We start from the raw sequence: 25091 nt of genomic DNA, 5'->3' as shown, positions 1-25091 counted from the left end.
GCCAGTCTATAACACTATTATGCGTAGCACTACCTACACTTCTTAGTTTACCCGCTCTATCCTGCTATCTATCTAAGGGTAGTATATAGTAGACAGTAACTAGTTTATCTTTATTATCTAGTATAACGTTATCTAGAAAGATTGTAACTAGTTAGAGCCTTAGTTAGTAATAATAGAGGATAGGAAGCCCTAGAACTACTACTAGTTATCCTAGAAGATCCTTGCTTAATAATTAGCTACTATAGATACTATTACTTTAAGCTAAACGTATTTAGATAATCTATTAGTAATAACTAATAGGAACTAAGGTTTGCTATTATCTTTTATAGGTAGGTTAACTATAAAGTCTATAGATATTTAGGACTAGTATTATAACGTAACTAGTATAGGTTATAATAGACCCTATTAGCGCTTCTAGGAGATATAAGCACTATAATAATAGCAGTTCTAGATATACTATACAATGTCTCCTAATATTCTATCCTAATAATAGTTACAGTGTAGTATTTAAAATATTATATTCTTTCCTAGATATCCTACTAAACCTAATTTATATACTTGCTATATAATAGTAGTTATAAGGGGTTCCTATATTAGTAACTAAATAATGCCCCTCTAAAGCAAAGTGCCGTGTGCGCTAATTATATAGTCCCTAATCTATTACTTTGTATTAGCTAGAACTAGGAAAGACCTAGCGCCTTTCTAAACTGTATTAAGACACACTTAGTATATCTTATCTTCTAATACTACTTTGTCCTATAGTGTCTGCATATACAGGTTAGTAAAAAGGCTAGCGCCCTTTAGTAACTTAGACGCCTCCTCTACTTCTAATACTATAACCTAAATTAATTTAGGGCGTATTACTAACTATAGTATTACTTTAGAGGAGTTTAAATCTTATAGTTACCTACTTAAGGTATTAGGTTATCCTATAAGATAGCTAGGTCTATACTATAGGATATATTAATATTTTAAAAGTTCCTCTACCTAGTAGTATTATTACTTGCTTAAGCTTTAAAGGCTAGTAAAGTACTCTAAGTTTTTATAGTCTATAAATATTATAAATAGCTTATAAATACTCTATAACTCTACTAACTAACTTTTAAGATACTTAATAATAGTAAGTAATTCCTTATTATATATAGTATAGTTTTATCTCTCTAGTATTAGTGCTATAGAGTAGTAAGTAACTAGGCGCTAGACGCCCCTAACTTTTTATAATAAGCAACCCCTAAGAGTATATCTTAAATAGTCTACTTCTAATAATATTTCTTTAGCTAGGTCCTATTATATTAATACTAGTCCTAATATAAACGCCTTTTTTAGCGCATTAAATATACTTTATTCTTCCTCTCCCTATTAGAATAGGGTGTTCTTCCTAGTTAGTTAGTTTAAAGGTACTACTACTTTAGAAAACTTTATAATAAAATTATAGTAGAAGTTAGTAAAACCTAGAAAACTTCTTACCTCTCTTATATTCCTAGGGGATTCCTATTCCTATACTGCCCTAAGCTTTTTAGGGTTAGGTCTAAGTAATTTGCCTGCCTTAATAATATAGCCTAGGTAGCGTACCTCCTTAATACTAAAAGTATATTTCTTTAAGTCTAGGTGTAGTCCTACTTCTTTTAATAGCATAAGTATATACTTTACTTTTTCTATATAGTTAAACTAGTTTCCTCCTAAATAAATTAGGATATTATTAAGGTAGGCTATTATATATAATCTAAGTAACTCTATAAGCGTAGTATTAATATATTATTAGAAAGTAGATAGCGCACTACTAAGACTAAATAGATATACTAACTATTTATATAACCTAAACTAGGTGCAGAAAGTAGTTAAGGACTTATAACCTTCTACTATTCTAACTTTATAAAAGGTAGCGTAAATATCTACTTTTATAAACTAATTTACACTAGATAGTATATATAAAGTTTCCTTAATAAGTAGTAGTAGGTATTAGTCTAAGGTTATTATACTATTAAGTATCTAGTAGTCTATACATAGATACTAACTACCTAATAGCTTCTTTACTAGTAATACTAGAGCTCTAGCTATAGAAGAGCTTACTTAGATCTAGCCCTTATCTATTAATCTAGTAAGTTATATTCTTAGTTCTAGTAATTAATTACGCAATATAGGGTACAGGAGACCCTATAGGGGGTTAGGCTAGGTTCTATCTAGGAGAGTTATTAACTAAATATAGTAATCTATACTACCTTAATAAGGTAGTAAACTACTTGCTAACTTTTTATTAAATAGGTCCTTAAACTCTTAAAGTTCTAGTAGTAACTTTATCTTTCTAGTTTTATACTTAGGTTTATAGGAAACTATATTACTAGTAATATAAATAGTGTGTATATTAATAGGACTTCCCTTATTAACACTTCTTAAATATTTTATTAGGCGCAAGTTATATATTACTTATAATATATCTAGTATATTTATTATAAAAATTTATACCTATATATCTTCCTATTAGGGTTCTTAATTTAGCAACCCTACTATAACTAAACCTAAGATAATAGAGATATAGGTAGGATATAGGCGTCTCCCGCTCTCTTATACTACTATATTTCCTACCTTCCTAATTATTAATTTGCCTTATAGAATATCTATAACAACGCCCTCTCTATAAAGCTATAGTCTACCTAGTATTAGTTAATAGGAAAGATAAGGTACTATATAAGCTAAAAGCTAAGACTACTAACTATCTAAATTATAGTCTAATACTACTAACTATATAATTCTTATACCCTTAGTAATTCCCTAGGTATATTATAAGGGTTATAGGGGAATATTAATAAAGGTCCTACTAATCTATCTTACTAACTTTTCCTTAACTATACTAAAATACTAGCACCCTAAATTAACTATTACTTATATATTCTCTACTCTACCTAAAAGGAGGGGAATAAAGAAGGGAGGATTATTTAACTCTACCTTAATATCTAGGGAATACTTAATAGCCTCTATTATTAATAATTCCTCTATTATAGTGTCCTCCTTATACCCCTAACTTAGCCTAGGGTTAGAGGTAGCTAGTTTCCTAAATTAGGGCCACTTGCTAATACTATAACTATCTTAATACCTACTAGTTATAGCAATAGGGTATTAGGATATATATATATAAAATAACCACCCTATCTATACTAGGTATAGACCTTTGCTAGTTTCTATATATTAAATAGGTCCTATAGGATCTAGTTAGGACGTAATATTAGTAGTTTAGTAGGTATACTTAATAAGGCTACTACTTCTACTATATTTATATTACTATCCTAATCTAAGGTAGACTTCTACTAGGGTTCCTTAGATTTACTAGCCTAAAGAAAACCTAGTTCTAGAGAGGCTATTTTAATATCTACTATAATTATCTTATATTCCTCTATAGCTATATTATAGTTTATCCTAGAGACTCCCTTATTAAGGGAAACTAAGTATATATAGTTATTAAGAGATTACTAAAGTTATAAAAGCTTCTATTTATTATCCTAGTATAAACCTCCTAACTATATAAGAAGCTATATAAAATTTATAAAGAACTCTATAAAAGGCTAATTTTAGCCTTAATATAAGTGTTCTAATATAACTTAGGTGTGCTTCTACCTATAATAGTTACTATAATAGAATACTAGGTAGTTAAGAAACCTACTTATATCCTAATACTTATATATACTATCCTTAAAGTATAGTGCTATAGCGCACTAGACTATAGGTAATAACTAGGACTAAATATATATAAACCTTACCTCCTTATCCCTAATAAAGACCTTATCTATATATAGTTTAAACTCTATAGTTATTTACTAAAAGGAGAAGTTTACCTTAGTACTATTATATAGTAAGCTAACTAGAAAGGGTTTATAATATAAGGTAGGAGAGGGTAGAGGTAGTATATTATTAAACCTAGCAGGCTTAGAGAAGGGTTAGGATAGAATCTAATTACGTATTTCCTTATTCTATTAATATAGTATAGCTATTATAGTAGAGTCTTAAGCCTATTATTCTATTAAACTATAGACCTATTATATTAGCCTTTCTAATATATTAGGTTGCACCTAGTTATTCTAAATATCTAGCGCGTCTATCTCTTATTACTATTATAGTATATTTAGAAGAAGATACTAAAATATTATAGACTAGCCTTAAGAGAGAATATAATAAGCATTAATAATAGTATTTAGTATCTTAAAGGAGAGATAAGCCCTCTACGCCTTTTTATAGGTGTCTAGTATGTTCGCTTAGTAGTAGTGTTAGACTTAGTCCGTCTTGTGTTAGACCTAGGCTTAGGCATAAGCCTAAGTCCTTTATATTAATCCTAATTAATACCCCTATATAACCTACTATCTAATTAACTACTAGCTTACTGCTAAGTGCCTAATAAAAAGTAGGAGCTCTAGTAAGGAAGGTTTACTAATTATTCACCTTCTAGTAAGGGTAGCTGAAGCTCTATATATATAAGTCTAATTGTAGTAGATATAATCTAATAATCTATCTCCTAAATTATTCCTAACCTTAGTAATCTAAATTTCTATAGTTATAAGCCTGGTTAGCGCAGTGGTATTATTACTACATTTTAATGCGCATTAGTAGAGTAGTTAAAATTATAGAGGACGTAGGTTTAAATCGCGGTGTTAGAATACTATAATTTAAGAGGTCCTAATTAGTGAGCCTCTAGAGGCGCCTGGCTATACTGCTTAACAGGGTTAACATTTCTCCCGGATTAACGCCACAATACTACTTGACAACAACCACGACAAAGATTGCGCTTCTTCAGCCAAGTATCTAAGCCTCTGCTTGACTGGGGGGTGTGTCGCAATACAATATCTCATCAATATCCCACCATATATATCAACTTATCGGGGTGGGGTAACAGTGTTCACTTTTGCCCCATTCTCGGTTTGCGACAAGTATTAAGTAGGGTGGTATTGTATCATCGCTTATAGAAGTGGTATCATCAAGGAGAACACCGCATTGCACACGACATCCGCTATCACCTCATTACATCGTTCCCCTTCCGTCATCATCTGCGATACTCTCAAAGTACCATGGCCCAGTCATCTCCACCGACTCTTTTGAATCTTTTGCAACCTCAGCCGCACCGCTTAAACAGTAGTGGTGGGATTGGCAGTGGTGGCGGTGGTGTTGCTGTTATTATTGATAGGACCATCCTGACAAGCAACATTAGCAGCAAACTTCGAATTCAAGTTTGAAAATTTCTACTCACCGGATGAACAGCCGGCGCCCGCTTCTCATGCACAACCGCATCCGCATCCCCATAATCGCGAATCGCCAACCCCAACCTCGCAGGATCAACATTACGATGTCCCCAAATCAGAAGCGCGCCGAAAATCGGCTTAGCCAAGAAGTCGAGCACGCCGTAGAAGACGGCCTCGGAGTCGGGGGAGATGACGTTGCCGCCCTCGCAGAGGCCCCAGGCAACGGGGTACAGGATCCAGAGGAAGGAGGTGAGGCTGCCGCACAGGAGAAAGGTGCGCTCGACGTCGCGGCCGAAGAATTTGGAGTGCCGTCGGGATTCCCAGACGAGTTGGTAGACGACGTAGACGAGGGCGGCGCAGCCAAAGGCGAAGAAGCCCCATTTGTAGGAGGAGACTACGAGGGCGCCGACGAGGCCGGTGACGACTGTGGTGTGGGTGGTTAGTGAATTATGATTCTCATGAATTTGTTTGGGAACAAGACATACTCATAATCTCATCAATCAAAATGACAAAAATTATCGTCGGCCACGGCATCCCAGCCGTCAGGAGAAGATCGAGCAAAAGCAAAGGCGTAGTAATCACCCAATCGATATAACGGACATAGAAGATTCCACGAAAGTTACCGCGGACAACGGGATCGCTGCGCTTGTACTCGACCTCGATGGGCGTGAAGCCCAAGTTGGAGCCCATGGAGAAATAGGCAATGCATGCTACGAAGACGACGGCCGCGGTTAGGTAGTGGAAGACGCGGTCGGTGCGCTTCCTGCGCGAGGCAAGGAATAAAAAGGCGAAGCCGGATGCGCCCATGACGGCGCAAATGGCAAAGTAGAAACTCGATCCATCACTGGTGATGTTGATGTCGGCGGTCCGGCCGTTTACCGTATTGGCTGTACACAAAGGTTAGAACGATGAAGAGATGGGGTACGGGAGCAATGATCTGAGAGCTGGAGAATTGAATAAACATACTATTCACGTCAACAGCGTTGTTGCCCATGATTGACTGCGAATGCTCAAACTGTGTCGATGCAGGAAAAAAAACTTTATTTGTAATGTTTTCCCCCAGGTGACTTTTTACTTGGAATGCTTAATGGTCAACAAAGACTGCCCCTTCGGCGACGGCATCCCTCATATAGGTACTCACCCTACTACGCCATAGAGAACGTATGGGGTCGAAGCCCCTGGTAAAAACAGCAGACAAGAATGACGACATGACGACACACTGGAGACCTCTAGATCGGATGACTGCTCAGATGGAAATCCAGAGCCCTTTTTCTCCCACGGACCCAATATCGGCAGATCGTCGTGCTGCGTGCAAGCATGTGTTGCAAGGTGTGACAAGAGGAGCATTACCCAAGGGATGAGCCAATCATGCCATCACTTGTGTGTGTAGCCCTGGTTAGATGCCGCATAAGCTCCACATCTCATGATCAAGATGATGAGAGCGACAAGATCAGAAAGCCATCGACACTAGGAGGCTTTTAGGTAGTCTGGTCATGGCAATTGTATTAGGTATCCGCAAGGCTCCGAAGGCGTACGAGGTAGTGGTTAGCTAATGCTTAAGCTTTCGTGACGTGGGTCGCCAGAGCTTAGTCCAACGTCGGCATCTTCTCGGTAGTGCCTTTGTGGTTTCGTGTACGTCAGCATGTGCACCGCTGGATCTGGCTTCAAGACGGGCCATCGTGGTTGTGCGATTGGCCCTGGTACGCCGTCGTCAGTTCCATTCGTTGAGTGCGGCCATGTCAGCTGTCTGTTGCGTCGATCTTTCACCGACCCTCTGGTTCCTGCGCGCTGCAATGCAAGGGTGAGGGACGAGGGAGGGTATCCCATACTTGTATTGTCATATGAAGCGGAGAATGCTGCCACGAGATGATCCTCACCCCGGCTACGTGTGGGTATGCAGATCGTGAGGGGAAGGGCTTGGGAGGCTATCACGTTGAGCGATGATCGTTAAAGAGACACAATGTACATGCCCGTCTGGATCAGCAGACACCAATAATCAAGCAGAGTCACAGCAAATGTGCAGAACAGCGGTGACAGTACAGTCGAGAAGAAGAACATGCATTGGAAATGGTATATAGAACAGGCAATATTAGCAGCTTTATAAAGCTGGGCAATGATGCATAACACGAAAATGTTCAACCCAGATAACTGTTCAGACTCCGCCTCAGCCGATTCAACCTGCTGTCTTGGCTGGCAACGTCTTTCAGCGACGATCTCAATGTTGTGACTTGGCGTTGATGCTGTATCTCCTCCTCTGTGAACCAATTGCCGTGTAGGCCATACGGTATCCTTGTCGGCAGCTTAACTCTACACACCACTCTCTCCATCGTGCTGGCGTCCAAGACCCATAGTTCGCTCTTCGCATCAGGTTTACATTGCCCCGCTTCGTCCAGCTGACTCTCGTCAAAGACGTAGAAGAGTAGGAAACCACTGTCTTCACGTGCTTCAACCTGGCCTGGAGAGAGTTCATTGGAAGCTCTCTTTGGGATGAACCTGGCTTCCTGGGCATAATGGCGCGGAGGAAGTCGGAAAGCCTTGATAGGGTCCTTGGAATCTTTCGAGTCTAGAATCTGATTCATGGTGCGACTGTCGACACACCCCGTGACAGCAGTCGGTTGTATCTTGGCAGCCTGTGCTAGAAGTGTCTTCACATCCATTTTGACAAGCACATCGATCTTCGTAGCTTTCCCCAATGCAGCGCCGAATGATTCAACCGATGTGCTGCAGCCGTAAATGTATCGTGCAGACTCCATTTCGGTAAGAGGCGATACTGTGGGAAATTCAAACGGGATTGCCGAGAGCGCGAATTGATGTGTAATCATATTGGAGCTTGTACTATTCAATGCAAAGCGGTAGTAGTACAATCGACATTGCTCCTGCTCATCGTACGACATGGGTATGGTCGGGGGTGCACTCGCGGAATTGGAAGGCTCGTCTGGCGCGAGTAATGGGGTTGTTTCGTCTGAAATCTGCTTTTCGGGATCCAGCGTTTCTTCGTCTTCCGCATCGTATTTGGCAAAGAAAGACATGGGTTTCCGGCGTGACAAGTCTTTAGACGCCGGGTGTGGTGGTGGTTCGATATTACCAGCACTAAATACCATGGAAGCAGAAGTCAAACGACAGGCCAGCATGTTGACAGCTGCGACACCATTGGATTCTAGCTCGTCCCATGTGTTTGCTGTATGGAATATACAGCAACCGTCGGTCTCGAACCACCGCACCAATTCGGGATTTCGTCTTGGGAAGACGCCGAATCGGGCAGCCTTTTCAGGTTCGTAGCAGACGATAGGTTTGTTCATGAGTAGGTTCAGGGGAGTGAGGGACAGTGGTAAGTCGAGGATGATGGTGTGTTGTCGTGATACACCAAAGTCATGCATGAGTTTCCCGCCAGAGCATCCAGGCACGGGGGCGTTGAAAATGCACGCTTGATTATCCACAGTGTTTTGTCTAGCCTTGGAGGGGACCAGAGAATAGTGTACATAGGGCGGTGCAAAATCGCAGTGGAACAAGACCATTTCATTGGTGACATGATCGACCTTGGGGTGTCCAGTTGTCCACTCGCCCATCCAGCTCAGGAGACCCGAGCCACCGAATCTATCAGACGGCGATGCGTTCTTGGCCTTCGCGTCTGCACTGGTTGTCGGTTCTCCTTCGGCTGCCTCTCCGTTAAACCATCCAACAGTCTCGAGATCAGGCAATGTGACTCGGATAGGTGGACCACTCTCACACGAGGCCAGTGCCCGTCCATCATGGAAGATGATGCTGGTGTTTGCGACACTAATCCGCTTGATGGCCAAAGGTGAGCCGGGAAGGTGGGAGAGCAGGACGAGGAAGAAGGTGCGTATAATTCTCCAAAGAATGAGGAATAGACTAGATGCTGGATTGACGAGCGTGGAGATGCTGGGTACGATGGGTGTATGTAGAGATCGGTTCTCTTTGGCGGAGAGGTAGACGTCGGTGAGGATGAATTGATTGACGAACTTGACGATTGGTTGTCGTGAATTCGAGCTCGAACAATCGAACCAGACGCCCGAGAGCATGCCATCGCCATCGAACCAGTGAGCTTCGCGCCCCAGGTCGTCATTGGTAACAGGATTGCCTCCATTCCTCACATACATGCCGCCATAGAGCTCCTCAGGTATCTCGCCGGTCCAGGTGACGGGCGTTGGACTCCATGTCGTAGAGAGGGGCGCAAAGTTGCCAGAGAGGTAGGGGTGCGGAGAGGCTTGTTTGGTGCGCTGTCCGGTCTTGGACATGACGAGAGCTTGGTGATGGTGGCATTGGAGGAGCGTGAGTGTGGTGAAGGTGCCTTCACATGGTATTTCCAGTCTGGGTGGCAGTGGGGCAAGCACATGTCAATACATACTGTGCCGGTCGGATCTCTCCACTTCGCGATGGATGACGAGCTACTTCTACTGTACCGTCATCTCGACTGTCACTAGTAGTATTGCCGGCATCTCCGGTCCAACAATGGCAGGGGAACGGGCGCTGGCATGAGGCAGTGAAGTGTTGACGTCACACGATCCCAACCGCCGCACTAGAACACTTCGGGCCACGGCGCGCAAGACCTCACATCGGGTAGGGGGCGGTATCCAGCAAGGTTGAAATCCTGCCCGGCCTGCTTCATCATGGACAAAACAATAAAGTATCTCGTGTGCCGTCTTCCCATAGCAGGCCTAGCCTTTTGCTCCCCCCCCCCCCCCGCCCACTGCGTTGGGTTGACGCGTTTGACACGGTGCTGTAATCTGCGCGTCTCTCCGCGCACGTCAGACTGATTCATCCCATATGACAGCAGAATGGGCTTCGATTATGCACTTGTGTACGTGCAGCAACTGTAGCCGTGGCGGATGGCTGATTGTGACTGACGAAAGATCCCAGTCATCTCAAGTACACAATTCCACCAGCAGTGCTCCTGACGCTGTTGTACCGTCCGCTCCTCACCAAGATCGACGTCTACAAGGTCGCCTTCTTGGTAACAGTAAGTGGGCTCATGGCTACAAGATCTTCGTGCTAACAAGAGTAGATTGCTGTAGTTGCCACTATTCCATGGGACTCGTATCTTATCCGCAATCGCATCTGGAGCTATCCCGACCATGTCATTATTGGACCGACGCTCTTTGATATTCCCCTTGAGGAGGTCTTCTTCTTCGTTGTGCAAACATACAACACCTCGCTGCTCTATCTGGTACTCAGCAAACCAACATTTCAGCCCGTCTACCTGTGCACGGAACGCGATGAATTACACGGATCCTGGCGCTTGAAGAGGCTCATTGGCCAGGCCATTTTGCTTGGCGCAATTGCGTGGGGTTGGTTTTGTGTTCGGGAACGAGGCCTAGGAACATATACTGGCCTTATACTTATCTGGGCAGGGCCCTTCTTGCTGCTCCTATGGTATGGTAGACGTTTGGTTTATTTTTCAAGATACTAATTCCCAAGCAGGAGTCTGGCATATCAGTTCATCATCGGTCTGCCTTTCACGAATACACTATTACCGATTGTGCTACCTACGCTATACCTCTGGATTGTGGATACGCTGGCCTTGCGTAGAGGTACATGGGTCATCAGCCCAGGAACCAAATTTGGTGTGCATCTCTGGGATGGATTGGAGATTGAGGAAGCCTTGTTCTTCCTTCTCACAAACGTTCTCATCGTGTTTGGACAGCTAGCGTTTGACAATGCTCTCGCTGTTCTCTACGCCTTTCCACACTTGTTCCCTGATCCATCCCTGTTGCCATCACCCGCGACACTGATACGCTCACTACTCACTTCGTGCGCACAGTATGATGAAGCGCGTCTTACTGGTTTTCGGGAGGCTGTCTCCCGCTTGAAGCGCAAGAGCCGTAGTTTCTACCTCGCCTCATCCACATTCCAGGGTCCGTTGCGAATGGACCTTTTGTTGCTCTATTCCTTCTGTCGCGTTGCGGATGATCTCGTAGATAATGCTGCGACTACCGAAGAGGCAAGACAATGGATCGCTAAGCTGCACAAGTTCTTGGACAACGTTTACAGAAAGGATGTTGTATGCTCGTCTGTGACCGATCAGGTCCGCAAAGAGTTCCCACTGGACACGCATTCCGCCCTTCTCCAACTTCCATGTTGCAAGTTATCCGCAGAACCACTGCGGGATTTGCTGCGCGGATTTGAGATGGATCTCGAGTTCAACAGTACCTCTCCAATACAGAGTACTGAAGACTTGGTGCTGTACTCGGAGAGAGTAGCTGGTACCGTAGCCCAAATGTGCATCCAACTCATCTTCCACCTGTACCCGAGTTCGCTTACCGCTGAAAAGCGACATAAGGTTGTTGCCGCTGGAAACAGCATGGGTGTTGCGTTGCAATATGTCAACATTGCACGTGATATAGGCGTGGACGCAAAGATTGGTCGTGTATACCTACCGACCGATTGGCTCTCGGAAGTAGGCTTGAACTGTGATACGGTACTGAAGGATCCCAAGGATCCCCGCATCGAGGCACTCCGCGGGCGACTGTTGGATGATGCCTTCTCGTTCTATGAAGAGGCCAAACTCGCCATCGCGCAGCTACCTATCGAAGCACAGGGACCCATTCGTGTTGCAGTCGAGAGCTACATGGAGATTGGGAGGACGTTGAAGCAAGATGGCTTCATTGTCAAGGCTGGGCGTGCAACTGTCCCGAAGTGGCGGAGAGTTTTGGTTGCATGGAGGACCTTGAATTGAAGGCTATAGATCTTACTATAATTCTATAATGCCTAGTATATAGTTTGGCCAGTTCAATGTCCTAGGGTGAAAAGGAGACGTGAAGGTCGTTCCACTCAGACGACTTCTTATTCGCCCGCTAAATTTAGCGCGCTTTTCCTCGCAACTACTGTCTGGTACCTCTGCTTCATGCCACCTCTCGACAATACACTATTGCCTATGCTCTGGTATGGAATCAGACCGACTTGCCCCTACCGATGCCTTCTTCACTGGATCGATCAGAAGCCGTAAGGGCAAGGATCGGACACGCAGCGCGAGCCGTAAACGCAGGGGTAACTACAAGAAACTGCTTTGGTTTAAACAGCCATGTCAGTCCCCATACCTCATGTCATCATCGGTAGACACTAATTGCTACAGTTCCCGATAACTACACGGATGAAAAGACATTCTTGGACCATCTGCAACGGAACCCGCGACTTCAGCCATACGAATTCTGGTCGTTGATGGCTGACGCTACCGTCATCGTACAGCATCTTGCGTCTGTCATGATCTTTTGCTGTTGTTTTGTTGCTATCATCAACGGTAGAGTCTCGCCGGTAGCCATTGTCGGCTGGGCGAGCTTCTGCACTGTTCTAGGATGGCTTTTGTGGGATCATTGGATGGGGCAAGAGCTGACCGCAGATGCGCCTTCAAATTTGAAACCCAATACAACCGAACCATTCCTAACAGATGCTACATCACTACGCAGACAGCAAAGGATAGCAACTGCAAAATCAGCACTCTTGATATATGCTGCCTTGCTTGGACTCAGTCCAATTCTCAAATCCCTGACGCGCTCAACAACAAGTGACTCTATCTGGGCGCTTAGCACGTGGCTCCTCATGATCAATGTTGCTTTCTTCGACTATGGAGGAGGACCTGGCGCACGGTAGGTTGTTATTTTGAGATGGCGGTGCCCAGCTGACGCCCTTGAGAGACTACCAGCCTCGATTTCGACAAACTCTGCAATGATGGCCTCCGCTGTACTAGCGTCACGACTTCCATCAACGACCCACGTGTTCTCCTTGACTCTCTTCTCCATTGAAATCTATGGCCTCTTCCCGATATTTCGTCGACAACTTCGTACTCGGTCATCATGCGGACACCTGGTCCTTACCATTGTTCTTGTCGTTTTAGCATGGGGCGGCTTGTTCATCACTTTGACTGGTGGTGGTCGCAATGCATTTGTAGCGGGTATCATTCTTGGAGGACTTTTGACGATATTCTCGATGGGCGTCTGCAGCTGGTGGTTGATCGGACTCCAGAAATATAAAAATGAGATCCGTGGACCCTGGGATCCGGCGAGACCCATTATACGGCGACACTGGGACTAATTTTTTCCATGGATTCCGTCACTGAAAACCGATTCTCATATTGAAGAAGAGTGCAGGACCCGGACTCTGGCCATAGTTCCGCTGGACCTTGTTGTGGGGTCGTTCCTGTCCACTCAGCGTCAACGCATCTGAGCAGATACTTCAGCGACACCACTTCCAACTGCAGTTTGCCGTTATGTCTAACCCATCTTATGATTTTCAAGTCGTCAGGGCCTGCAACACTAGCTTTCATTCGAGTTACTAGATCGTCCGCACCAACATTGTCTGCGCCAACAAAGTGAAGAGGAGACCAAGGGGCTCTTCTAGCCATGCCGCTTCCTTTACTAGCGCCTACTACAGTTACTCTATCCACGCCGAGGTTTCCAATTCGTGCCAGTACGTTCCTGAGGAACATCCAGAGACCTGTTCTGGAGACAGGAATTCGAGGCCATGAGTCAAAATTCAGCCGCAAGCACTTGAGATCTGGATTGAAGCGACATGGTCAGCATGTATTCAGCATGCAGTACGCATATTGGACCCTGCTTACTGGGTACCTCCTTGTCAAGGGATCCGCATGTGCGTAGCCACTCCTGCGCTATCTCTGGCTTGTCTGAATCAAGTCTCCGGAAGTCAATTTCCAAGTCTAGGATGTTGCGAGTTGTATCAACCTGTTTGATAAAAGATTGCAGTCGGTCAACAGTCGTGAAGCGGAACACATTCTGGGCAAACAGCGGACGTCGGTCAACGTCGTGGTACAGCCTACGACATGTTTGCAGCAAGGCTATGCCCAATGGCGGATGAAGTTCGCTATCCAATTGAGTACTAGAGGCATTCGTTTTGGGGTCAACTATAGGGTCATTGGCTGCAAAAGCAAATCCGCAGATGACATGCTGTATTTCTGCAGGCAATTGAACAAACGGCGACTGTAGCTGGAGATTTGTGGGAGAGGGAATGGAATGGGCAAGCATTGTGAGCAGAATGCAAGAAAAAGTCACGTTTCTGATCTTGAAGTAAGTGGCAGAGACTCGTCATTTTATGTACGCAACGGGAAGAGCTGACTCGAGCTGAAAGTCACGGCGTGATAGCACTCTTGTCTTTGCCTGTGCACGAATCGTGACGGACCGTGGGCCGTATTGAGCGGTGGCTTTCTCGGTACTGGCGCGGAAGGGAGTGGGCCAGCCACAGTAGGACTTGCAGTGCCTACAGCGCACTACGCTTCCGAAATGTCATGTCCCTACATCTCGAGGAAGCTTAGCCGTCTACTGCCTATGCAAGTGTGAAGTCTTGGTCACTCTGTCGTGGACCCGCTTTGCTAGACTTGGTCGAGTCTGCCGCCGTGGAAACCCTGTTCCTAATGCCGATCACAGATGGAGCCTTATTACAACGTCGATTGCTCAACAAGGTTGTGTCTTGACCACCGGCACGGGCAGCCTTTTCTTCAGCTCAGATGCTGTGGCGTTTGATGCAAAAGGCCAGGCCTGCATGTTCAGAGTGAAAAAAGTCTGGTCAGTGGTGGTCACTGTTGTCTAGCGTCGTGGAGCTGAAGTGAGACGAACTGCATTGATCCATCAGGGCTAAACGATATCATGTGTGCTGCCTGCAAGCACTCAAGGAACTCATCATGCAAATGTATACCACAATTGAGAGGATATCTTCAATCCATGATCATGTCTGTTCGCAATGGCGAGATTGGATAGAGGTAGTCTGCCATGTCTAGCTTGCTGTCCGGGTTTCGGCCCCCAACCCAGAGCGCGCTGAAAGGGCAGCATGATTGGACTTTTCTCGTGCCATGGGGAGGGGGGGGGGGGGATGGGGCGCTGTTACGGTACCCGCCATCGCAATTTTATTTCCAATGGGCTGAACGGGCACATCAGCTTGCGATTGCGTCTGCAAACCCTCATTCGTGCTTGACGGAGCCTTCCCTTTGGTTTTTTGTTGGCAAAGAAGTCGAGGAATCCGCATCCATGTCCCTTCGGCCAGACAACCAATCGAGGCGGTCCCGGTCCAAATCGCCAGGCCGTCGCGCTCGCGAACGTTCACACAGTAACGCGCGCGAACCACAGCTATACGGCGCAGCTGACACAGCAGCTGCAGCCCCGCAGTATGAATTCAGGCAACCAAATCATCAGCAATATGCGACGTAAGTATAGAGTGTCCAGGTTGCCTGCCTTCAATATGACTCCCTCTTCATGGCAACGAGCTGAAGTATGGCGTCTAGTCAACCTGTCGAGCCCATTACCATGGGCAACTACAGCGACCTCGCGCCAAACGAGCGGCCAGGATATGCTCCGCAGCCATCGTATGCCCATCCCGTGATTACAGGCTACACGAAGACAAGCGCCCCTCAATATCCCCCGAGCACACCGAAGTATACCTACAGCTCGCAACCAGCGCAGAGTGGGCCGGCGCGCACCCCAAGTCAATCCAAGAACGGCAGCGTCCAGTATGCGACTGCGCCGACAAACATCACCTATACTGCAAAGCCCGTTGACGGCAGTACCAATGGCCAGCCGCCCGCCGTGAGACATACGCCCCAGCCCGCGACTGCTTCACACTCATATGCGTCGCATTCGCAGCAGCAGCCCCAGTACACTTCCCTGCCGCATGCCCCGCCGCCCCCTCAGACGGTCCAGCCCGTATACCCGGCGGCGCCGCCACCGCCCATGAGGGACCGTTCCCCACATCCAGAGCATCAGCGCGCATCCTCGTACTCGGGAACACCTTCGACTACCCACGATGGTCGAAAGGTGGTTGAGATGGTCCCAGGAGGAGGTGTGGGGGGAGGACGGATGAATGCGCCTCCATCGCCCAGTCTGCATCCAGACGGTAGGCATATGGGCAACGGCAGACCGGAGAACTTGCGCATGGACAGGCTGTCGGTCAGTGGGAACAGACCCGACATTCAGACCATTGTGCCTGGAGGCTATCCTGGCGGGGTGCTGCCGCCTCCCAGTCCTTTACTGGAGGCCTATCATGGCACCTACCAGTCGATTAGTCCTATGCCAAACGCCATGTTCATCGACGACGATATCGATCATCTTTCCTCTCTAGACGACTATCCTCCGCGATACCCAGATCCGCCTCGAAGCAGCCACGGTCGCCACCGCTCCCGCTCCAACGTGCGCCGATCTCCAAGCCCACTACGCCAGTCTTCGCGCCAAAAAGACAGACTAGCCCTCGAAGCCTACGGCGGTGGTGGTGGTGGTGGTGGTGGTGGCAGACTGGCCCCCGAAAAGGAAAAACGCCGCGTGAAAATCTACGACGCAGAAGACGACGCAAAAGACCTCGTCGAAGCGCTCGCAGCCCGCATCCCCGATGCCGACCCGATCATCGAGATCCTGCCGACGCTCTCGCACGACCAAATACTCGAACTGCGCGCAGAATACAAACGGCACTGCAAAGTCCAAGGCCGGGGCATCAACATTGCCAAACACATCAAACTCAAGACGAGCGGCAACTTTGGCAAAATCGCCTACGTGACGGCGCTGGGCAAGTTCGAGGCCGAGGGCTACTGGGCAAACTACTGGTACCAGTCCAACTCGGCAAAGCGCGAGCTCCTCATCGAAGCCCTCATGGGCCGCCCAAACCACGAGATGCGCGCGATCAAGGACGCGTTTCGCGACAAGCGCTATGCGGATTCGCTGACGCGCTGCATGGACAAGGAGCTCAAGGCCGACAAGTTTCGCAAGGCCGTGCTCTTGGCCCTCGAGGCCGACCGGCAGGAGGAAAGCGAGGTGTGGCCGCTCGAGGACAGGATGCGCGACGTCGATGCGTTGTATAGAGCCATTCGGGCCAGGGAGGGCGGCGAGAGCGCAATGTTGGGGATTGTGGTCATGAGGAGCGACGCCCATCTGCGCGAGGTGTTGCGGGCGTATGAGCGCAAGTATCAGGGGAATTTCGCGAGGGATGCGTTGAGGAAGAGTAATAATCTTGTTGTAAGTTTGGTGGTCACTTGTTCCCTTTCCCCCCCCCCCCCCCTCCCCTCTTTTCTTCTTCTTCTGGACTTTGCACTTTTCCCCTCCTTTACTTTCTCCCCACCAAAAGCTAATCCCCCTCACAGGGCGAAGTAATAGCCCACATCCTCAACGGCGTCATCAACCGTCCCGCCCGCGACGCCATGCTCCTCCACCACGCCCTCATGGACCTCATCGAACCCACCACCTCCCCCCGCTCCTCATCCACACGACAAGCCACCGCCGCCGCCCCTGCAACCAGCAAGCACGAGCGCCAGCAGCGCTTCGAACTGCTCATCTCGCGCCTCGTGCGCCTGCATTGGGATCGCTTGCATCTTATGCGTGTCAAGGCCGAGTACGAGGACAGGTATGGGAGGCTGGTTGAGGAGGATTTGGAGGAGGCGACGAAGGGGGATTTTAGGGAGTTTTGTATTCAGCTTTGTCAGACGGGGCGGTAGGGTGGGGTGGGATTATGTATGTATGTTGCTGGCTGAAAAGGGATATAGGTTGATACCACCATTGATTGCATCAATTGAATAAATATATCGGTAATCGTATTTTTTTTTGGTGGGGGGGGGGGGGGATTTCCCTCCTCCACGGTATCTTGTTATCCCATACCCACTCCTACTTCCCTCACTCCTTCAAAGTCCCTTTCCTGCCGTCTACCTCGAAAAAGAATCCATGAGAAAGCCCGGGGCATCCTCTTCAACGCCCAACAGCAAATCAGCAGGCGTGGGCAGATTATGCAGCGTATTCCTCGCACTAGCAGCCGGGACATGGGGAAAGACAATCGTCGGCAGATTCGGCGTCTGCGGCAAACTATTCTTTGCCGGGGCAGTGGCGCCCAGGTGGCTAGGGTTGTTCGCATTGGTGGTTGTGTGTGTTGTCGGCATGGTTAGAGAGGTGGATGGCGTGTGGGTGGGGAGCTCGTTTGGTAGACTAGGGCGGCTGCTGGGTATACATGTGGATGGCAATGCGGTTTTCGAGAGATCTGTTGAGCGGGGTGGGAAGGCGTTCCAAGTGTTGTTGAGGTGGTTGCCGTCCATGGTGTTGCTGGATCGTGATGGTTGGTCTCCTGTGCCGTGGGCGAGGACTTGGTTGTACGACGAGGTGTGGTTTGCATCGGCCCATTGTAAGATGTCTCTGTTGAGGATAATGGGGCTGTTGCTGAATTCATCGTGTTCTAGACTTCCGTAATCGTCAAACATGGCGGGGAAAGGGTTGAAAGTATAGGGTGTATTGTCGTTGGATCTTGAAGTTTGGTTCGGAGGTGAGAGAAACGTCATGTCTGGCAACGAGTCATTTGGCCTAGTCAATCTCTCCACTTCAGATGTGTAGCAAGTGATGCGCTTCGCTGATTGGGGAGAAGTTGTCTCATCCGCCTGGAGAGACTGTGTCTGTTGTTCCCGTTCCTTGTTTGCCGCTCGCTGCTCCGAGATGATCTTGTCGTGTTTCGCTTTGAGCTTATGTCCAGACTCTGCAAACTTCTCTGGGTACTTGATCCGGAATCGATCTCGCAGATCTGTGGGACGACGGGTACCAAGTCCCAGTTCGGCATCATCGCATATCGCCCGCCAGACAGAACCGTGCTTTTCAAACCCCTTGAGTAGATTCAAATCGTCAACAGCGCTAAACTTGCACTGGGGTCGCCGATACTTCTTCGCAAACGGGCCACTGATGCCAATATCCGCCAGCTGCAAGGCCACTGTGTTGGACCCAGATTTACGCTTCTTCTTGGGTTCTGGCTCTGGCGGGGAAAGAGCATCACCATTTGGATTTTGGTGGTGAGGTCTATTTGCTTCTGATAGCGGAGCTAGGACCTTGGACGAAAGATCGTTCTGCGACTCTGTGGCAGAGCTTCTCTGCTTTGACTTGTTCTTCTTGGAAGCCTCACTGGGGCAACATACTCGGAAGCGGTCCTTCAGGTCGACTGCGGTTCGTCCATGAAAATTCAAGTCCGGACTCTGCAGGATCTTTTTCCAGCTACCGATTCCGTAGCGACTGACGCCTACAAGCAAATCTTTCGTCTCCTGCTTTGACCACCTTCTTCGCTGCCTACCAGGCTTAGATGGCACGCCTTCCTGAACCCTCTCTCTTGACGAAGTCGTGTCATGTGAGCCATGGGTTTCTTCCGTATCAGGAATGTTGGTCCCAGTCCGGCTCTTCTGTAGATTCTTCTCTCTGCAAGATTCATCGTTGTTCGAAACGGCTGTGGCTGTGTTGAATGCACCGTTAGTTTTCACGGGGGGACTAAGTCTGGTCCCGGCGCGGGAGTCAAAGCTTCCTCTGTCCCTTGAACTGTTCGTGAACGCATTTTTATCGCTGGTGATGGGTGGGAAGAGCCTATCCGAGGGTGGCAACGGTGGTGGCTGATGCAATCCCTGGAGAAGGGGTGGAATCCTCGGCCTTTGTGTTTTTTTTGCTGCCAGTTGAGGGAGCTTTGGAAGCTGAATGACCGAATGGTTGCTATCTGCCGGTCGAGCCTCTGCAGGCAGGTAGTCAACTCTCTCTCGTACAGTTGGTGATGCTGGTGTGTCAAGTAAAAGATCTATCAAGCGGCCACTGAATGGCTTCGTGGAGAAGTTATGGGCTGGATTTGACGGCTGTGCAATATATGGTGCAGGCGCATCATTATTCAAGACCTTTGCTATCGGAGCAGCAGTATCTGAGCCAGTGCGTGGAAATGAAGAGTGCTCTTGATTTTGATCCTTGGATCGGTCGCTCACTAAACCATGGTGGTTATCGTTACCGGTACGCGTCGCCATTGTCAATGTATGCTGCCGAAGATCGATGTGGACACAGCCAGCAGCGTGCGACTTCTGTCCGTTCAACCGAGTTACAGCATGCGATGTGTCTTTACAGGAAATTTGGTAGGTTCATGATATTCGGAGAATGCTCCTTTGTTGGGTTGGAAGAATTGATGTAGGGCTCAGCTCAACGAGCAGGTGACATGCCAAGGATGACATAATTCGTCGCCCTTGTAGTAGAGACGACTCAGCCATCGCCACTTTATGCAACTTCAAATAATCGACTGTATGTATTGCATCAGATGATCAGGCGTATGAAACTGACTTTGGAGCACTTGGAAATTACTTTTGCAAAGTTAATCAGCCAACAGAGCACTGTATCCGCTCCAGCCAGCATCAAGCATACATCGCACTTGGATGTGGACAGAGGTATAATACTATTCAGAAGATTCTAATGGCGCCAGAACAATGCTATTCTATAGGTCGTCCCCAAAACACCACCTTTCACGCCTTGCACCAAGTCACGCACCCAGAGCTACGCAATCAAGAGGTTCCTGCACACAGACCGTCAGCACACCCCCCGGCAGCTCAGCGCGAAGGAAGGGGAGCCGCACCATTTGTCTTGGCCACATCTGCCATCTTGGTATCGCTGTATAGCTTGCTGACATACTCCTTGTTGCCCTCGGGCGTGGCCTTGATACCCTCATCGCCTGGGTTCCAGTTCGCAGGGCAGACCTCGCCGTACTTGTCTGTGAACTGGAAGGCATCAATCAGCCTGAGCGTCTCGTCCACTGAGCGTCCGACAGGTAGATCGTTGATGGTGATCTGCCTGATAATGCCGTTGGGATCGATCAAGAACAATCCGCGGAGAGCGATACCGTCCTCCTCAATCAAGACGCCGTAGTCCTTGCTGATGCTGTGGTTCTTGTCGCTGAGCAGCGGGATGTTGACTTGGCCCAGGCCACCGTCCTTTTTGGCCGCGTTGGTCCACGCAAGGAGACTGTATTCGCTGTCCGTGCTGGCGAAGACGACGCTGGCGCCGCGGGCGGCGAAGTCGGCGATGCGATCACTAAAGGCGATGATTTCGGTCGGGCACACAAAGGTCCAGGCCATGGGGACAAAACCGAGGACGAGCCATTGCTTGTTGGATGTGTAGGATGTTAGGCTGAGCTCTGGATTGGGACTGTTAGTATGACGTGGTCGGAATGTTGGATGGCCAAATTGTATGAGAGATGTAGCATGTGAACCTACCTTCAAATGCGCCATCAACAACAGCCTGGCCTGAGAAATGCGGTGCAGGCTTCTGCACGCGCGCCTTGGGTGTGTACGCAGGGAACGACATTTTTCCAGTTTTGCAGCGATAAGACTATCCAACCAAACTCTTTCACTATCTTCCCTCTAGGTATATTCGTACAAAGTCTACCTCGAGGTATAATTCGAATCTGCGCAAAGGCACTCATCAGCATTCTCATCTACACAAACCCATAGACTCGCCACAACTTACGCTCAACAAAGATCACACGTACGGGTCAGAAGAACAGTAGCGTACCAAGCAAGCAAGCAAGCAAGTAAGTAAGTGTGACTGATGTGCAAGCCTCGGGGAGGAAGAGCCAACCGTAACCTTAATGCAAGAGCCGCAAGAGATACGGTAGCTAGGCAGTAGGTAGGGTACTTGATCTACTTTAAAAGCACAATCGGAGCTACCATGGCTCTCCGACCTCCAGTACTGACTTCTACGTTACCAGTAGTTTCCAGCCCCCAAAAATAAATCGTGCCAGAAAAAAAACGGACCGCAAAAAATGATTCGCAACTTTGAATCGTTCAGAGCCAGCCCTCTTTTTTTTTTCGTGGCCTGAGCGGAATCTTGGAAAGGGGGGGCAAATCATCCGTTTGTCGGCGGGCTGCTCGGCATGATTTTGGGATGGCGCGACGCGGGTTCAGACTTTGAAGCCTGTGGAGATCGAGGCTTGGTTGCTTATGTTATGAACACAATGTAGGTACCACACCGTAACCTACGGTACATTTGCGCTGGAACCGGGAGTCTTTTCCATGCCATGCGGCCTGCGATAGGATAGTGGTTAATTGATTGTCATGATAGCCGTGCAAGCTTTGAAGAAAAAAGAAAGAAAAAAAAAACGGGAATTACCTACCATCATAGCAATTGATATCCATGACCATAACTCGTCCCTCCTCGATCCAAGACGCAGAGCATCAGACTCAGAGGCAGAACCAAGGCCATCGTTCTTTTCCTCATCAGAGCACATCCCTGTTGCGTACCTTGCATGGCCTCTTGACACGCCGGGTCGCTTTTACACTACCGGTACGCATGTCCTACTGCACTGTACCAAGTACGCCCAAGTGCGACGCCGGCCATCCATGCGCCCCACTCCGACGCCAGTTTATACGCAACAAAGCCGTGGAGGCCTGGCATGCACTTTGAACCCAGGATGCCAGATCACGAGCGAACGCGCAGTGGACGTGCTTGCGGGCGCGCTCGGCGGGACAGGATTGCCGGCATCGGGGTGGGTGTGGGTGGCATGACTTTACTTGGATGTAGAGTAAGTAAGTGCAACGGTATTATGTAGAGTACGGTACTGTAGAGTACTGGAGGTGGAGTTGTTCGTTCAATCTAGTGTTGCATCATATCATGGGTAGTTACGGATCAGCTGACAGAGAATGGCACGTGTCAAACATGTGTGCGTGTGAGTAGTGCATTCATGCTACCATAGTACATGGTGTGATTCTGTAGCGGTGGCTGGCAATGGTTGCTGGGTGTACTACTCTACATGGCGGTGGCCTGACTAACGCAAGTCCGGTACAGTACCTACTGTAGCTGTCTGTCTGTAGTTGCGGTGTGAGAAGGGAGTGGTAGTGGGTCAAGTCCACGCGTGCGGCTCGAACATGTGCGTATTATTGTAGTAGAGTACAATCCCTTCATCGTTGCATCGCTATGACGAAATCCCACCAAGACACCGAATACCAGACCAGGCTGGAAGCAAGTTAGAAATTGCGCTGTCCATGCCCCGACATCGGCAGAACCGTGTATACAGTCACCATATACGCGGCAAAATTCGCCACTCTATTTCCATGCAACCAGAACTTCTGTATGACTGATTGTTTTGATACAACTAGCAACTTCCATCATCACATGATTTCTCTCCACACACACACACACTCTCTCTCTCTCTCTCTATCCACTACTGTGCTATCCGCCACGCCCGCATTGGCAACGCTTGTATCCTCATCACCGCTGGCTTGATGTATCCCCAAAAGGTAACTACACCAATGACCACACACAGGATGTTGACAATGTAGTATCCATCCGTAGTAACATTGCAGATACCGCCTCCATCACGGCATATGTGCTTGTCATGCTCGAGGGAGCAAGAAAAAGGTTGTGTGACCAGGGACCCTTTGAGCAAATCTGCCTTGGGCGGTGTAGACGGTGGAATACAAGTAGCAGATGTAAACAGATCCACGGCTTTGAGCACGAAGAAGCGAGGAAACGTGCCGCCGAGGTTTGATACACTATGCTCTCCCATTAGCAAAACTTGCACTCTGGGAGTGAATGAAACAAGGGGGGGGGGTAGAAGACTCACGTAGCAAGCAACGTCATATACGTCCCTCCAATCAGTGGATCCGATATCTTTGCATGGAACGCACTGACGGCGACAAACATGACTGTATTCATAAACGTCGACAGGACGTGCTCTGCAATGACCAGCAGAAGGAAGCCCGTTGTTGCACCCCCGACTGGGAAAATCGACACGACGAATTGCGCAAAGACGGCTGCGACAAGACGGCCGATGAAGGACCAGCACCAGATATGCATGGGCGGGTACGTCTGGCACCACTTGCCAATGTAATAGCCAAGGAAGACTTCGACTGGGAAATCAATCAGAATGACAAGGGAGAGCTGTTCTTGCTTCAAGCCCTTGTCAAGAAGCTTGAGACTTGTAACCGCGTCGTTGGCCTGGAAGCCGATCTTGGCAATCAAGTGAATGATGATGAAGCTTTGAATGTTCTTCAACTTCAAGATGCCCCACATGGTGCGGTATACCTCTGATATTCCATCGCCGTCCTTGTCGCGGTCCTCGCGCTTCATCACAGCGAGACCAAACGTGACAATGAGGTATGCCCAGCCCCAGAAGGTGAGGTACGAATCGAGTTCCATCAGGCCGGTCGTGCCGGGCGCGTTGGCCGGGCGGAACCATTTGTTGGCAAAGTCGACCGAGTTGAAGGCGAGGAAAACAGTGTAGGAGAGGAATTGGCCGGCTGTGAGACCCACCGTCTGGGCAGTGGAAGCATAGGCGAGGTTCTCGTTGGACAGCAGTGTGAGCGCCCAGCCTGGAATTGTTAGTTTTCGCAGTGCATCAAATCTATGGGTGGTAGCGCTCACCATCAACAGCAATGTCCTGTGTAGCGCAAAGAAAGACGAGCGCAAACCACCACCAGGTAAATGTCCAGACCCCACTATCCGACTCGCCCGCCTCAGTCATCATGCGATTGATATTCTTGCCCAACCAGATCATGGAGAAACCGGAGATTGCCTGAATGGGCAGAATCCAACTCTTTCTTCGCCCCAACCGGGGCGACCACACGGCATCCACAATCGGACTCCACAACAGCTTCAACGAGTATGGGTATGCGGCGAGTGAAAAGACGCCAATGGCCGAATACGACACGGTATTCTTGAGCAAGAACGGCACCGAGCCATGCGCCAGACCCATGGGGATACCCTGCAAGAAGTACAACAGCACCAGCAACAAGAAATTACGCTGATCCTTCTTGGACAATTCGAAGAAGCCTTTCGAGGGCCCTTCATCCTCGCCGCCGTCGCCAAACTTGGGCACCTCGTCGTCGAGCGAGAAGCGGGAATCGCCCATGAGCGAGGCAGCCTGACTAGAGGGCTCATTGCTGTCGAAAGACGTGTGCTTGCGCCGATGTTCCAACATGACGCCGTTCATCTTTGTAGCGCTTGTATTCGCATTTCCAGTCTTGCCCTTTCCGTTCAGCGAGTCGGTCGAGCCCTGTGGCTTGAGTCCTGTTGTCGAGAGGCGATTCTTGGATCTAGAGGCTCGTTTGCTCATTGGTGGTAGGCTCCGTCGCAGAGAGCGCGAGAGCGCGAGTGGGTGAGATTGAGA

The 25091-nt window shown here is 48.2% G+C and overlaps 12 protein-coding genes across 12 annotated transcripts; 4 read left to right on the top strand and 8 right to left on the bottom strand.

Annotated features, from left to right (window-relative positions):
* Positions 1-4930: 4930 nt before the first annotated feature.
* IAQ61_008437 (uncharacterized protein) lies at positions 4931-6296 on the bottom strand. Its single transcript, XM_003838427.2, has 4 exons — positions 6189-6296; positions 5708-6109; positions 5231-5646; positions 4931-5174 (listed from the first exon to the last, which is right to left on the bottom strand). Exons 1-4 carry the CDS (start codon positions 6214-6216, stop codon positions 5109-5111), a joined length of 912 nt encoding a protein of 303 aa, XP_003838475.1. The 5' UTR covers positions 6217-6296; the 3' UTR covers positions 4931-5108.
* A 568-nt stretch (positions 6297-6864) lies between these two features.
* IAQ61_008436 (uncharacterized protein) lies at positions 6865-7092 on the top strand (the record flags this gene model as incomplete). Its single annotated transcript, XM_066098000.1, has 1 exon — positions 6865-7092. One exon carries the CDS (start codon positions 6865-6867, stop codon positions 7090-7092), a length of 228 nt encoding a protein of 75 aa, XP_065952045.1.
* Positions 7093-7357: 265 nt separating this feature from the next.
* Positions 7358-9478, bottom strand: IAQ61_008435 (uncharacterized protein; the record flags this gene model as incomplete). The annotated part of the gene is made up of 1 exon (XM_003838426.2): positions 7358-9478. One exon carries the CDS (start codon positions 9476-9478, stop codon positions 7358-7360), a length of 2121 nt encoding a protein of 706 aa, XP_003838474.2.
* A 529-nt stretch (positions 9479-10007) lies between these two features.
* IAQ61_008434 (uncharacterized protein) lies at positions 10008-11916 on the top strand (the record flags this gene model as incomplete). Its single annotated transcript, XM_066097999.1, has 2 exons — positions 10008-10277; positions 10678-11916. The coding sequence occupies 2 exons, from the start codon at positions 10008-10010 to the stop codon at positions 11914-11916; spliced, it is 1509 nt and encodes a 502-aa protein (XP_065952044.1).
* A 208-nt stretch (positions 11917-12124) lies between these two features.
* IAQ61_008433 (uncharacterized protein) lies at positions 12125-13268 on the top strand (the record flags this gene model as incomplete). The annotated part of the gene is made up of 3 exons (XM_003838424.2): positions 12125-12263; positions 12313-12823; positions 12872-13268. The coding sequence occupies 3 exons, from the start codon at positions 12125-12127 to the stop codon at positions 13266-13268; spliced, it is 1047 nt and encodes a 348-aa protein (XP_003838472.2).
* Positions 13246-13662, bottom strand: IAQ61_008432 (uncharacterized protein; the record flags this gene model as incomplete). The annotated part of the gene is made up of 1 exon (XM_066097998.1): positions 13246-13662. The coding sequence occupies one exon, from the start codon at positions 13660-13662 to the stop codon at positions 13246-13248; it is 417 nt and encodes a 138-aa protein (XP_065952043.1).
* A 40-nt stretch (positions 13663-13702) lies between these two features.
* On the bottom strand, positions 13703-14215 carry IAQ61_008431 (uncharacterized protein; the record flags this gene model as incomplete). Its single annotated transcript, XM_066097997.1, has 1 exon — positions 13703-14215. The coding sequence occupies one exon, from the start codon at positions 14213-14215 to the stop codon at positions 13703-13705; it is 513 nt and encodes a 170-aa protein (XP_065952042.1).
* A 996-nt stretch (positions 14216-15211) lies between these two features.
* On the top strand, positions 15212-17658 carry IAQ61_008430 (uncharacterized protein; the record flags this gene model as incomplete). The annotated part of the gene is made up of 3 exons (XM_066097996.1): positions 15212-15387; positions 15454-17182; positions 17308-17658. The coding sequence occupies 3 exons, from the start codon at positions 15212-15214 to the stop codon at positions 17656-17658; spliced, it is 2256 nt and encodes a 751-aa protein (XP_065952041.1).
* A 204-nt stretch (positions 17659-17862) lies between these two features.
* Positions 17863-19965, bottom strand: IAQ61_008429 (uncharacterized protein; the record flags this gene model as incomplete). Its single annotated transcript, XM_003838421.2, has 1 exon — positions 17863-19965. One exon carries the CDS (start codon positions 19963-19965, stop codon positions 17863-17865), a length of 2103 nt encoding a protein of 700 aa, XP_003838469.1.
* Positions 19966-20212: 247 nt separating this feature from the next.
* On the bottom strand, positions 20213-21289 carry TSA1B (Peroxiredoxin TSA1-B; the record flags this gene model as incomplete). Its single annotated transcript, XM_066097995.1, has 2 exons — positions 20213-21119; positions 21199-21289. 2 exons carry the CDS (start codon positions 21287-21289, stop codon positions 20536-20538), a joined length of 675 nt encoding a protein of 224 aa, XP_065952040.1. The 3' UTR covers positions 20213-20535.
* A 540-nt stretch (positions 21290-21829) lies between these two features.
* Positions 21830-22211, bottom strand: IAQ61_008427 (uncharacterized protein; the record flags this gene model as incomplete). The annotated part of the gene is made up of 3 exons (XM_003838419.1): positions 21830-21898; positions 21964-22008; positions 22098-22211. The coding sequence occupies 3 exons, from the start codon at positions 22209-22211 to the stop codon at positions 21830-21832; spliced, it is 228 nt and encodes a 75-aa protein (XP_003838467.1).
* A 933-nt stretch (positions 22212-23144) lies between these two features.
* On the bottom strand, positions 23145-25037 carry IAQ61_008426 (uncharacterized protein; the record flags this gene model as incomplete). The annotated part of the gene is made up of 3 exons (XM_003838418.2): positions 23145-23475; positions 23547-24294; positions 24347-25037. The coding sequence occupies 3 exons, from the start codon at positions 25035-25037 to the stop codon at positions 23145-23147; spliced, it is 1770 nt and encodes a 589-aa protein (XP_003838466.2).
* Positions 25038-25091: the final 54 nt, after the last annotated feature.

The sequence above is a fragment of the Plenodomus lingam genome, assembly GCF_022343315.1.
Source record: "Plenodomus lingam strain CAN1 chromosome Unknown contig_30, whole genome shotgun sequence".
Classification (NCBI taxonomy): domain Eukaryota; kingdom Fungi; phylum Ascomycota; class Dothideomycetes; order Pleosporales; family Leptosphaeriaceae; genus Plenodomus; species Plenodomus lingam.
The sequence above is the reverse complement of the archived record's forward strand: the minus strand, read 5'-3'. Positions and strand labels throughout refer to the sequence as shown.